The sequence below is a fragment of the Crotalus tigris genome, unplaced genomic scaffold (genome assembly GCF_016545835.1).
Source record: "Crotalus tigris isolate CLP2741 ecotype Arizona unplaced genomic scaffold, ASM1654583v1 scf7180000018825.4774228, whole genome shotgun sequence".
NCBI classification, from domain to species: domain Eukaryota; kingdom Metazoa; phylum Chordata; class Lepidosauria; order Squamata; family Viperidae; genus Crotalus; species Crotalus tigris.
In genome coordinates, this window is record NW_024097215.1 from 2,054,050 (window position 1) to 2,068,161 (window position 14,112).

Below are 14,112 nucleotides of genomic sequence, written 5' to 3' on the forward strand. Positions count from 1 at the left end.
GGCTGACTAAATTTTTGTGGGCTTTCTCAACATCCCCAAAGGAAGAATTACTCAGTCCAACATTCCAGCTTCATTTCCTTCTCGGTCAGCTCAAAAATACGTCCATCCATTCAAAATTCTCTCCGTGCTTTTATTCAGCTGGAACCCCAACAGATCTAGCCTTCCTTTCCTGATCTTCTTCCAGTCGTGGTGAGGTCTCATTCAGGAATGAAGAGAGAAGCTCAGTGGATGCTTTCTAGACCAGGAACCCCTAACCCCCAGCCCATGGACCGGTACTGGGCTGCAGCATGCCAGCAACCAGACCACACAATCAAACAAAGCCCCATCCATGGGATGCAGGCAGCACACAAAACCACACATTCCGGTCTGCAGAAAAAACTCCACGGAACCGGTCCCTGGTGCCCAAAAGATTGGGGAATCTCTCTTCTAGACCATTCGTTGCCTGCATGCATTTGTAGTCTTCATGGAGCATTTGGTGGATGGAAGATTAAAGGGAACTATCTGTTAGAATCCACCAATGGGCAGCAGAGAAAAGCAGAAGAGAAGCTTGGGTTGGGTTGGAGGCTGAAAAATCTGTCTTCACAAGTGGGCGAGCAGAATCTGTGCCCTACCATTTCCTCTACATAATGTTATTTCTGCCATCAGTCGCAGCCACCCTTTTCCTTCAAGTCTCTGTGCAATCTTTGTTCTCTCCCACGCAGACCTCTGCAGCTGCTTGGCTGGAAAATGTTTGTTTTCAAACGGGGGGGGGGTGGATGAAGGCATGGAGGAGGAGGAGGAGGAGGAGGAGGCGGGTCATATTTTCTACCTGCACTTATCTCTTTGGAACTTGAATGTTGCTTCTGTGGAGTAAGCAGGTCAAGCATCCACTAGGACAGTGGTGGCGAACCTATGGCACGGGTGCCAGAGGCGGCACTCGGAGCCCTCTCTGTGGGCACATGTGCCGTTGCCCCAGCCTCGCCTCCCCCCACGACCTCCTCTCCAGCAGCCCCCCTGAAGGAGAGTCGCCCTTGAGCATGGGCCACCCAGAGCAGCGCAGCCAAGGACATGGCAGCCAAGCAGCGTAGACAAGACTCTGCCCTCACACCCCATCATGCACAGTTGATGCTGCAGGGCACTGGCAGAGGGCATGACCGCCATGGTGCTGCTGGGCTGCCTGAGCAATCTGCGATGGGCCCTGGAGGCGGTGAGTGGCCCTGCGGGCAGGCAGGGCGAGGGATAGAGGGTGGAGCAGGGACGGGGCCAGTTTTTGGGCACTCGGTCTCTAAAAGGTTCGCCATCACTGCACTAGAAATATAGGACCCCAGCCTCTCAATCTCCATCTCCATGGCCAGCAAAAAGCAAAGAGCTTGAATTGTCGGCTTTACTGGCACATTAGTGATCCATTGCCCTGTAACGGTAGCATCAGTTCCACATTTCTAAGTATGCATCAGGAAAAGTATGTTCCTCTATTTCTAGGCCAAGACACATTGGAATTGGAAGGGACCCTATCTTTTTCACCTCAAGGAAATAAGATTATCTGCTCTCCAAGCATTTTCTGAGCTATGATGATGATAATAACATACTGTGTGCATTTCAGGCCACTTATGTTCGAGACTGCTACTCCAGACATCATTTCTAATTAGGTCCCACTTCAGTAGCTCTGTTGAGATAGGTCAAAAAAAGTGCAGGAAAATACAGGGGAGGCAAAGGGGTTGTTAACTTGGTTCAGCCCAGCTTACAAGATCTACTGAAACAAAAAGAAATCGGCTGGGGAAAATTGTTTTTGCTGGAGGGAAAGGGTTCAACACCCCATCGCCCACTGACAGCTACCTGATCATTATCAGCCCCACCCAATAGCTGATGTTTGCATTTTTTAAAATTGCATGTTAATTGCAAAATACGGCTAATGTTGTGTCTACGTGATCCTTGGGTTGACACCCCCCGTTCATCTAGTCTGCCAGTATCATGAGTTATCTGTCTTGCATAACTTTTGCGTCCTATGTCGTGTGAACTCACGAATCTGCCTCGTGATCAGTGCCAGCCCCACACAGTTTACTGTGTAGATTGAAGAACATATTGCCCATCACCAGCTCCTTGCATTTATAGATGCCATGTGTGAATCCTTCATAGGCATCATCCTCTATCACACTGAAGGATGGAAGTGTAGTTTGAGTGGCAGAAAGGAATGGCCAAAGGTGGCTATCTGTGGTGGAATCTCCAGCTAGACTGGAGGGGAAGGTTGTTAAGAGGGGGCCAAGCTCAGAGTCCTGAATGCTGCTGACCTCATCCAAAATCCCTTATCTAACCATTCCCAAGGAAATGCATTCAGTCTGATCAGTTTCTTGTAAAATAGGTGACTAACAATAAAGCTTCTGCTTGAGACTGTCTACTGTTCTGGTTTCGCTCCTGACATTATCACAGCCTTTTCCTCTCCTTATAGCATCTTTTCCTTAACACAGTGTCCTTATTGTCTAATAGCAATAGCACTTAGGTTTATGTACCACTTCATAGTGTTTTACCCTCTCTGAGTGGTTTACAGAGTCTGCATGTTGCCTCCCAATTATCTGGGTCTTCATTTTACCGATCAAGGAAAGATGGAAGGTCGAGTCAACCCTGAGCTGGTCAGAATCAAACTCCTGGCAGTGAGCAGAGTCAGCCTGCAATATTGCATTCCAACCACTGCACCACCACAGCTCTTCTGCTACAGCCGCCCTGATATAATCTATCAGAAAGATTGCCACCTGGTTCCGTATGGTTGTATATTACTGATACGGTCGTCCAGCACTTCCAATGAACTCCTTTTATCTTTTCCGAGACCTTTAATATGCAAAGCCACGCTTCACTCAGCTATATGGAGGGAGAGAAAAAGATTGCTCCTATAGCCTTCCAGAAGATTGGGAAGCTAAGCTTTGTTCAGAGCCTTCAAATATTACTTATTTGTCTGAAATGGTATAGGGTTTCCTGCTTGAGATCCCTTCCAATTTTATTATTATTGTTGTGCATTATTATTATTATTATTATTATTATTATTATTATTATTATTATTATTATTATATGTGAACCTCAGTCAACTGAACATTCAAATTGATTGGTGCTTATGGTTGACACGGGTTGCTACTAGCATCCTAGGTGTCAACCAGGTACCTCCTTAAAATGTAAGATGTTCCGAGTAGCGCAGTTTTTTGTAGCATTGCTGGAGTTATTGCAGGAAGCTGCAATTTCTTGAAATATTTTGCAAACGTTTTTGGACATAGTTCCCAGTGCCCCAATGACAATGGGTATCACTGTTACACGTTTCATCCATAATTGCGCAGTTTCGATGGCCAGGTCGCGATATTATTAATAAAATAATAATAATAATAAAATTATTATTGTTATTATTATCTGTCTTTCTCTCATTTATTCTCATGTTCTTCTTCTCATCCACTCAGGGTTGCTGCTTTTCAGCACAGTAAGGCTTTGGCTATGACCACACCACCTTTGCCTCCCATCAGTCTGGACAGCCTCGTGGAAAACAGTACTTGGGTGGTCTTTCTTGGACACTCTCTCTGCTTCTCTGTTCGAGGATATCATCATGGGAAGTGTCAGTAGCCTCATCTCCGGACACAGCTTCCACAGTAAACATTGTCGGGCCTCTCAGTGCAAGCTGCGTAAGTCATCCCAACTGAAGAAGCTGAACAGGTACTCCGATGGTCTGCTGAAGTTCAGCTTCTCCCAAGAAGCTGGCCACAACAAGTCCAGCTCCAAGGGCAATAAGAACGAGGACTTCTTTTACATCAAGGTGAACCAGAAGGCACACCGAACGGACTATGCTCCACTCTCAGGTGGCGAGCTGGAAGGTCAGGCTGGGACCAGCAGCGTGGATTATGGTACCCCAACACCCCCCAAAGTGAAGCCAGGCTCCAACCAATTGGAACTAGTGAGTTGAGTTAAACTTGGTCATTAGAGTTCAGGGGTAGGAAATGGGTAGCCCCAGACTCAGCGTAGAATACTTGGATCCCTGCTTCTGTAGACTTCAGAGTCCTCGTTAATCAGAATGGTTGAAAACTGAAAAGCCAATTTCTAACTATTTTGAAGTAAGGCCATATGAAAACTGTATGACCTAAAGTGGTCATATCAACATTTAAAAAAAAACAAGAAAACCACCCAAATTTTGCAGTCCTTATTCTCCAAACTATATTAAGGACAGCCTCTGAATAGATGGACTCTTGGTTTTGGGAATCAAACGATGAAGTAATGTGGAATATACTCAAGATTTATCCTGTGGGTCGGTCAGCCTTTCAGACAACATCAGCTGACTATTGGATTAGCCAATTTTTCTGGATTTGTACAATGCCCCGAATGTTTAATTAAATAAACGGGTTAGATGCACACGTAATATTCTAGACAGTTAAGAAAAACAACCTAAAGCTCCTTGGCGCAGCGTGTTGTGTAAATACAACGGCTTCATTTGGGAAGCCTACAAACAGGATAGTAAATATAAAGGGGGGGGGACTTCCAAAAATGTAAGAGTGAAAAAATTAAAAATGAAAACATCAATATCTCCCCATCCTCATTCAATTCAAATCAAGTGCCTGCACATCATGGCTATAAATGAGGTCACCCATGTGACCAACCTGATTTTAGGACCTCTTTTGTGACAGCTGATAAAGCAAACACCATTGAGTAAACTAATGGTTCACTATAGGCCAGTGGTTCTCAACCTGTGGGTCGGGACCCCATTTAGGGTCGAACAACCATTTCATGGGGGTCGCCAAACAAGGCTGTCCGCCATTTTTTCCCCCTTTTCTTTGGCCACGCCCCTGGCACCCGGTGATGTATAAGTGGTTGGGGGTCACCACAACGTGGGGAACTGTATTATGGGGTCGCGGCATTAGAAAGGTTGAGAACTACTGCTATAGGCTGTTTTTTCCAAAAACCAGAAGTAGCCCATCATCAAACATGGTCACATGACTGTGGAACTTTGCAAATGGCCATAAATGCAGTCCAGTTGACCAGCAGTTATGTGACTGTGGGGTGGGCAGGGCTGGCCATTGTAGCTTCAAAATTGGGTCGCGAGTACTTTTAGGAAGGGCCATTGTAACTTCAAATAATTGCTAAACAACTGGTCATAAGTGGAGGACTACCCCTAGCCATAGAGGAAACCGCATTAACTAATCTCTCCTTCTCCCCAGGCTACAGAGAAGACTGTGGCAAGGCCCACTGCTTTTAAACCAGTTCTCCCTCGCTCCAACACGGTTCTCCATTCTTCTCCTGATCACGGCAATGCTGCTCAGCAGCTCCCATCTCAAGACAAAGCCAAGGATCTGGAGAGTAAGCCTGCTCTTTGTTCTGGAGGGCTTTCAGATTCAGGGAGAAACTCTATGTCCAGCCTACCCACGCACAGTACAGCCAGCAGCTACCAGCTGGACCCCTTGATCACTCCCGTTGGCCCCATCAGCCGATTTGGAGGCTCTGCTCACAACATCACTCAGTGTGCCATCCTGCAGGAGAGTAACATGATGAGCTTGAAAGCTCTGTCTTTCTCCGATGGGGGCACCAAGATCCTCAACCCGGGCAAGTCTTCCACTCATCCTCACATGACTGAGAACAGCGTTTGTGTTCGCTCACCCATCTCTACAGAGGAGTCCGCCATTAAAGAGCTGGAGCAGAAGCTGATGGAGCGGGAGGGTGAGCTGCAGGAGCTCCAGTGCAGCTTTGAAGAGAAGGAGATCATCTCCTGCCAAAACTATGAGGAGAAGCAACGGCGCTGCCGGGAGGAAATGGAAGGGTTGAAGCAGAAATGCAATAACAGACTGAAGCAGACCTCGCAGAAGAACCAGCGGGCGCAACAGCTCTTGCAGCTGCAGGTGTTCCAGCTGCAGCAGGAGAAGAAGCAGCTGCGGGAGGAGCTGTCCAACCTGATGAAGGAGCAGGACCTTCTGGAGAACAAGCTGAGGACCTATGAGAAAGAGAAAACCACCTTTGCTCCTGCTCTGGAGGAAACACAGTGGGAGGTAAGACTCTACTCCACCTTTGTAAAGAGGTAACTTTTTCAGTCTTCTGTATTGTCTAGTCAAAATTACAGGTAAAAATAAAGATTTTCCCTGTCCAGGTATGTCCAACCCCTGGGGGTGGTGCTCATTTCAGTTTCTTAGCCGAGGGAGCCAGCATTGCCCAAGGACATTTCCGTGGTCATGTGATCAACATGGCTATATGCCGGTGGTGGCGAACCTATGGCACGGGTGCCAGAGGCGGCACTCAGAGCCCTCTGTGGGCACACGCGCCGTCGCCCCAGTCCTAGGCCTTCAGCTGGGTTTTATAAAACCTTTTCACTTTAGGCCTTCACTGCCGTGTGCAAAAAAAAAAAAAAGGTTCAATCAGTCAATTTCAACTTCTCACGGCAAAAAAAAGATCTTGCAAAGTTGGAATTGATTGAACTTTTTAGTCCCACCTAATCTGCCGTTATCACCGCAGCCACGCCCACCCAATGGGCCACACCTACCCAATGGGCCACACCCAGCCAATGGGCCATACCCACCTGGCACTCAACGATGCATAAGTGGGTTTTGGATTGCAGTTTGGGCACTCGGTCTCTAAAAGGTTCGCCATCACTGCTATATGCCAAGGTGTATATAGTATACGGAACACTATTACCTTCCCACCAAAGTGATACCTATTTATCTACTCGCATTTGCATGCTTTTGAACTGCTAGATGGGCAGGAGCTGGTGCAAGGAACAGGAACTCACTCCGTCATGCAGCATTCAGGTCTCAAACCCAGGCTGTCAGCTTTAACCTCTGAGACTTCATCCTTCCTTAATCAAAATTAATACTGGTCTAAAAATGTTTTTAGTACAAAACCAGGACATACGATGATGATGCTAAATGGAATTCCCAAAGCAGAGATGTAACAGCCTGCGAATTGCCATATATTCCCTGCAATGGTAATTTAGATAAAAATGAAACAAATTGAAAGTTCCCTTTGGATGATTTTGTCCAGCATGAGCAATCTATGCTTGTCTCTCTGATTTTAGAGACCTTCTCAAGCAATGAGCTTGTTCACCAGCTCCCTGCAAAGAGAGAGAAGGGCCTTTTGCCTTTCACTGGGGCTCTGCCTTCTTCTTCTAGCTTCACCTTTATAGTTGATCCATGAAGAGATGCAGTCTTTGACCTGAAATAAAGCTACTCCATACTTAGCCCCACCCATTTTCCTGCTGTGCTGCAGACTGAATTGCAATACAATCTAGATTTCTGGAGGTGGTCCTGATTCTGATATTATGTGTTCCTACAGGTTTGTCAGAAATCTGGTGAGATATCTCTCCTGAAACAGCAACTGAAAGAATCCCAGGCAGAGGTCAACAGCAAGACCAACGAAGTCCTCAATCTGAAGGCTCAGCTGAAGGATGTCCGGGCCAAGATGGAACTGATGGAGATGAAAATCCAGGATTTGGAAGATTCGTTGCATGCCAAACCCATGGAACTAGAAGTATGTGAGAATGAACTCCAGCGGAAGAAGAATGAGTCAGAGCTACTAAGGGAGAAAGTGAACTTGCTGGAGCAGGAGATTGCAGAGTTGAGGACTGAACTGACCATCCTCAGGGAGGAGATGAAATGTGGTGTGGCTTCCATGGGTCTTGAGGAAAGCATGGCGGAGGATGCCCAAGTCCTGTGGAGGGAAATAGAGAAGCTAAAAAAAGAACTGCAGGAGGAACAGGACAGCAACAAGCAGATCACGGTCAGCTTTCAGCAGGAACGGCAGACCTGGAAAGAAGAGAAAGAGAAAGTGATCCAGTACCAGAAGCAGCTGCAGCAAAGCTACCTTCACATGTACAAAAGAAACCAAAACCTGGAGCAGATGCTTCAGCAGCTGGCGGCTGGGGAGGATGGTAAAGACCCCTTAGATCTTGATCTCCATGGAACCGATGTCCCTTATGAGGACATTATTGCCACTGAAATCTGAATCTGAAAGGCGCCTGTGTTTTCCTGCCCACTGGAGAAAGATCTCACTTGGGGTTGTATGTATAATTTCACAGAGCACTTTTAATGGAGGTCTTTTGTCTTGGTCAAAACAAGTCACCAGCCATTGTCCATGCATTCCCCCCCAAAAAAACTTCTTGATTCAGATGTATCTGACTGCTCTTGCAGGGCCTCCCATTGAGAAAAGGGAAGGGGAAAATTCCCAACTGACTTTTTCCGTCATGGAGCAGCTCTTACAAGAACCTCTGAGCCATAAGTAATATGAGATAAGACCTGCTTGTACTCTTAAGACCTTCTCAATTCCCCTGTGAGAGGACTCCGGGGTGGGGGGAAGCACACCCATTAAACTTTTAATTAAGGAAGAGGGACTTGCACATCCAGCAAGTGTTGGTCAAGGATAACCAGTCATTCCATCTTTGCAGAACATGGTGCATTCTACTGGAATATTTAAGCAGCCTATGGAACAGATAGTAGCATTGTTCCATAATTCTTGTCTGTGAAGGACCTGCCTCCTTCAGAAACGAGGGGCTAATATTTTAGAATTCCGGAAGCCATAATTTGTCACGTCAGCCACTGGATCTTCCTCATCCTTTACTCTTCTTTTAGCATTTGCCTCCTTCGTGAACAGGCTGAAGTTTGGGAGAGGCACGTTTTTATTTATTGTGTGAGTGCATGTGTCTATAATTGAGATGGACATTGGATTTTAAAATGCCCTTGTGTTCTTGAAGAGGAATGTTCAGAGCTGTTTATTTAAAATGTGAATATTTGTATGTGCTGTATGCATTATTCTTTCGCAAATACCTGGCATTTATTTTTCCACATTTCCTATTCTGGCCTGGAGAAAAGGCACATTGGATCTTCTGAGCCCAGTTCGTCTATAGATATGACTGGAAATATAGGTTTGCCTAAAAGAGATGCTGGCTTCCATTCCATGTTTTAAAAATTAAAATCTTTAGAGAAGTAAAGGAGGTCAAGCAAAGAGCTTGGAGGGAACCGAGGAATATACTATATTGACAGGCATGTAACATTATTTACTTAAAACATACATCTTGCAAAAAAAAAAATCAACACCAGTTCAAAGCAGCCAACAACAACAGTAAAACCATTAATAAACAATTTTTACATATCAATTCCTACTATATTAAGGAATTAAGAGAACCGTAGGGAAATGATTAAAAGAAGAAGCATCAATAAACATTGCTATAATAACAGTAAACAATAATACATGAATAGACTGCCTTACTAAAAAAAAAAGGTTTCTTTCTTACTTCCAGAAGTTTTAAAGGAGGGACAAGGAACAAGGTCCTGTTCCCTATCAATTTTGAGACTGCCACCATACATGGTAAACCATAATAAACAAGTATTTATTTGATTCTGTCTTCAGTATTTTTGGATACATAAACTTCCTCCTTCGCTTCCAGCACCAAAACAAAATAGCCATGAAGAGAATATTGATAAATAAGTGTTCTTGAGACCTGATTTCTGTTTAGGTAGCTTTGAGTTTCTCCTTCCCACCAAGAGGGAATGTTCCTTGTAGAGTTAAGAAAGGTCTTCACGGAATTTGGTCTGAAAGAGATTGAAAACATGGCTGCCATCCTATCCCTTGCCAATGACAGCTTAAGAAAGCAGAACAGAAAAGCACTCATGTCAAAGCAGCCACTAAAGGGCAACCAAATTATTTTGTCACTTGAGTCACAAAAAGAACCTTGTTAGTATTACAATAATAATACAAAGCAACCCAGACTGTAACCATTTTAGATGCCTAGTGTGACATCAGAAATGGAGCGCCACAATACCACGTCATGCTGTTCCACAACCGCATTCCTCGTGACTTTTAGAGCAACCTGCCGTGAAACATCACGTACAATAAAATGCCGTATCAAAAATAGACATGCAAAAAGGGGAAAGAAAAATCTGCCTTCAACCAGAGAAATTTAAATAAAGTTTAGAAGCTTTTTGAACTTGAATAGCAATAGCCTTTTACTGCCACCTGAAAGGATGTATATTTGAGTCCTTTGATTCAGAAAAATTATGTATTTCAAAGCCATATTTCAAAGACTATAATTCATTGGCAGAACAGATGCTTTTCATGCAGAAGAGTCTCAAGCTTCGAATTCAGTCCCTGGTATCTTACGGTAGGACTTGCAGACCTCTCTTTGAAATGCAGTCCTTGAAAGAAGTACTGAGTTTTGTGGGGCACTGGTTTAGCTTGGTGAATCTAACTTGCTATGTCTGTATAGTGAGGAAACCCAAAAAGCGTCCTTTTGTAGTGATTTCAAAACATTGGTTCGGTATCTAATTCTTTTCTACTGTTCCTATGAAATAGCAGAACTTTATATGACGCAAGCAGCAGCACCCAAGTCCTATCCATCTTCAGAAGATTCTCACATTCTCAAAATCTTGCCTTAACTAATGTTGTATTGGATGAACAAGGCCTAAAGCATTTGCCCTCAATACCATTTGGACTTTAAGATGCTCTAACTGCCATGTGAGAATTCCAGGATATAAAATAAACTTTGAGCCACTGTGTTCAACTAACGTGACATCATCTTGAGGCTAAATCCAGGGGATGCAAACTTGTCCACTACATTTTCTCTGCTACATATTTGCACTGAGTAATAACTTTCCTGAAGAGATTTAATATTCTTCATTTAAAGATTGTTGGGGAGGGAGATAGTTTAGTCTGCTCTAAACTGGATTTGTTTAAGTCTAGAAAAATTAACTTCCAAATGTCAGAATGTATGACTTTCTTCCATTCAAAGAGAATACTTCTTCTTCGTCTTCTTCTCCTCCTCCTCCTCCTCCTCCTCCTTTTTTGCAAACCTATTTGCAACCAGCAGAGTGGCTAAGAATCCTGTTTCTCTATGTAACTACAAACAGCAAAGCACTCTTGTGTCGCTGCATATCAAGTCTACTAGCATTTGTCACCCCCTGCCTTCCAATCAGCTAATTGGGTTGGTGCACATATGCTTCTGATTAGCAAAATTTGCATTGTTAATTGCAGTTAAACACCAGCCCGTTCCCTAGTGAAACAACCTATGGGGGCTAGGGAGTTAATTATCTCTGAATGGGAGGGACTCTGGATGGCAGTGGTTATTTTCCTGCTGAGCTGATGAAAGTTCCTCTCCTCCGTTCTGTTTGTTCTTCCACTCATTTTGCATTTGGGGCAGGATCCCAGCTGTTGGCAGGCACAATTAAACGGAGTTGTTGTGTTTTCCAAGGGGTGAAAGGTTTTTTCCCCTCCTGTGGTGAATTGTTTGGGGGCAGTGAAGACAAATTGGATATCACTTTTAATTGTAAAACGGATACCCTGGTGCCCTGCCCACCATTAACTGTCTGATTTTGTCAGTCAACATATATACAAGCCCTTAGCGCAGATCCACATTTTAGAAAATCTTCATGTAGCCAATAAAGTTTACTCCCTTGTCTCTGTCTTCCAATTCTGTCAACAAGCACAAGTCTTTACTTCTCCAGAACCCCAGTCAAACCCCAAGAAATCTCCGCCAACCTGGTATCGAGATTCATTGGAATCTTCTGTTTGGGGATCATATTGCCTCTTAATCTTCCATTAAGTTGTAAGGCAGGTTATCCATCTTTATTAAGGAAGGGAGTGGGTTATTAAGTGTGTTTGGCAAGAAAAAGGAGTGGTATGGACTACAGCTATCTAACATTTCTATGGTGGATTTTCCTTCTTGTGCAGAATTACTTATCTCTAAACAAGACAGACCTTAATATGTCAGTTTGGATGACCCAATAAATAGTATATATTTGCCTGTCCCATTTTATCCTAGCCTGGTAGGTAGACCTAGGCAGTGTCATTATTCACTATAGTAGATTGTGTATATTCAGTAAATTGGGACAATGGCTTATTTTTGGATTGCCCTTGGGAAGCATTTTAGAGCAGTGTACAAGTTCCACCCAACTCCCTTAAAACAATTTCAATCTAACACTGCTATCAATACACCTAAAAGACAGTAAACAAAGCAAAACTTGAAACAAGATTCATATTTTCAAAACTGAACAGACTGAGACCTATAATTGAGCAATTGAGACCTATAATTCCTTAGGCATGTCTTCAGTTCTCATTAGAGAAGATGGGACTAGCCATACGTCTTCAGGACTGAGGTCTATCAGAAGATGCCCACCTCTGGCTATCCCTTTACAAACCAATGTTATAAGCAGAACTTCTTCAGCTGGTCTTACTGCATGATATGGAGGAGTACTTGAGGTCCAAGACAATAAACCATGGATAACCATAGACAAACATGTTAGACAAATATAACTGATAAGCCTTAGAGCAGGGGTCTTCAAACTTGGCCCTTTTATGACTTGTGGAGTTCAACTCCCAGAATTCCTCAGCCAGCGTTGCTGGAGCAGGAGACCATATGAATTCGCCTTCAAACATGAATCTGCATTATTGATTTCTGGCAGTGGAATAACTTCCATGTTGCAGTCTCTTCGTGATATTTTTGTTGTTGTTTTATTTTGGAATCCATGTTCCATACCAGCACTTCTCCTATGAACTACAGTTTCTCTCTTTCTCTAACCTTATCCATCTATTGTCTTTCTCAGTCTCAAAATAAGCTCCCTTCTTCTTATATTTATCCATCTAATCAATTCATTGGCCAAGCTCATAATCTTGCGAAACCATAATTTATTTTAAACATGCTTTGTTGACTGTCGCAAGAGCTGGGTCATATAACACACTAAGATACTTGGGACTTCTGCAATACCAATCACAGCGGCTGGATTCATACAACCTATTCGCAAAAAATGGACAAGCTATACTGTGGCTTGCTGTGGTCTAGTTCATCTAATTTAGTCAGACTGCTCTGTTTTCAACATGGAAGATGTCAGGAATTGGATCCGACGTTTGTTGGTGAAGCTTATGCTCTATCTCGGGCTGGGGGAGTGATTCTAAGTGGTTCTCCCAAATCTGAGTGTATCTACCTCCCCTTCATCTTCTTCTATTTTACTGTGCCTAGTTGCTTGTTTCTCTCTTTGGATCTGACCTATATGATCTAGACAGAAGCAACAAGATGTGCAGAGATAATTTGCTTGGATGCGGCAAGTGGGCAATTCTGACCAATAGGATGTCCAGAAAGCTCCAAAATTGGTCATGGATCTCCCATAGATGATGGACTTCACGGGTGTCCAATGACATCTCCATCTGCCCCTAGTTCTGCTTCCTTGCATGGGAGTTACAGGCTACTAAAAGGCAGATAATTCACCATAATGGCTGTCAAGGAAGCCACTCAGCTTTCCATGACTTTGTGCCAATCCTCTGAAGCATTAGGGGGCCCATTTCATGAGCCATGTGGCCCCCTCCCCATTTAATGTGACAATGACTGCTGCCTCTGCACAAATATTGTGTTTGATCCGTGAGAGTCTGTATTGCCAGCATGTCGCTTGCCTTGTCCCACTGTGTGTGGGAAAAGTCACCATTTGGGCTATACACATTACTGTTCTTCCCATCCCACTGTCTTTTCTTCAATATAGCTCTTGCCGGTTTTTCATATATTAAAGTGTAATTTCTGGTGAGCAATGTAAACGGACTCCTATGTTTTTTAATGTAGAAATAAATTTGTAAAAATCAGAGTCAAGCTGTTGGAAAGCTCTTGTGTTCCATCCCCTGAATTGAAATAGACCCTATGCTTATATGCCAGGATAATCTCTTCTCCTAATTATCTCATCTACCACATGACAGCCTGAAGGACAAGGAAGCCACGAAGAAACAGGAACTAACACATTGAGTGTGATCTCCTATGGCAAGGGAAAGTACAGTTATGAGTCTAGCAAACTGTTACAATAAAGCTGAAGATGACAAGAGCTTTAGATATCTTCTCCTCATCCTTCTCTTCCCTTTCCCATTCCCTACCCCATCCCATACTTCAGTTGTTCAGATTCCTGATTTATGGCAGATGCTGCATTATGCCTACACACACAGGCTCCTCCATCTAATTCTGCCCTGCAGAAACTATCACTCAGCACACTAAATAAAACCAGAAGCAGTCCATCTGCTACCTGTGAAGTCCTTATGGGATAAATGAGAGCAAACTCTGTTTCAAGAATGTTGGAAAACCTTTGCATAAAGATTACTTGCTACCATGTTGGGCTATTACTGCCTCAACAATATGATGAAGGGGGGGAAAAGCCTGATTTCTTGATTTTT

The 14,112-nt window shown here is 43.8% G+C and overlaps 1 protein-coding gene across 4 annotated transcripts in view; it reads left to right on the forward strand.

Moving 5' to 3' along the window:
* The window catches only part of LZTS1 (leucine zipper tumor suppressor 1), a 36,787-nt gene extending 23,297 nt beyond the window's left edge, over positions 1-13,490 (forward strand). For all 4 annotated transcript variants that reach the window (XM_039356541.1, XM_039356542.1, XM_039356540.1 and 1 more), the window contains 3 exons: positions 3,414-3,901; positions 5,157-5,978; positions 7,255-13,490. In XM_039356541.1, coding sequence (XP_039212475.1) covers positions 3,557-3,901; positions 5,157-5,978; positions 7,255-7,923 — 1,836 coding nt within the window. In that variant the 5' untranslated portion in view covers positions 3,414-3,556 and the 3' untranslated portion in view covers positions 7,924-13,490. The remainder of the gene's footprint in view (positions 1-3,413; positions 3,902-5,156; positions 5,979-7,254) is intronic.
* Positions 13,491-14,112: the final 622 nt, after the last annotated feature.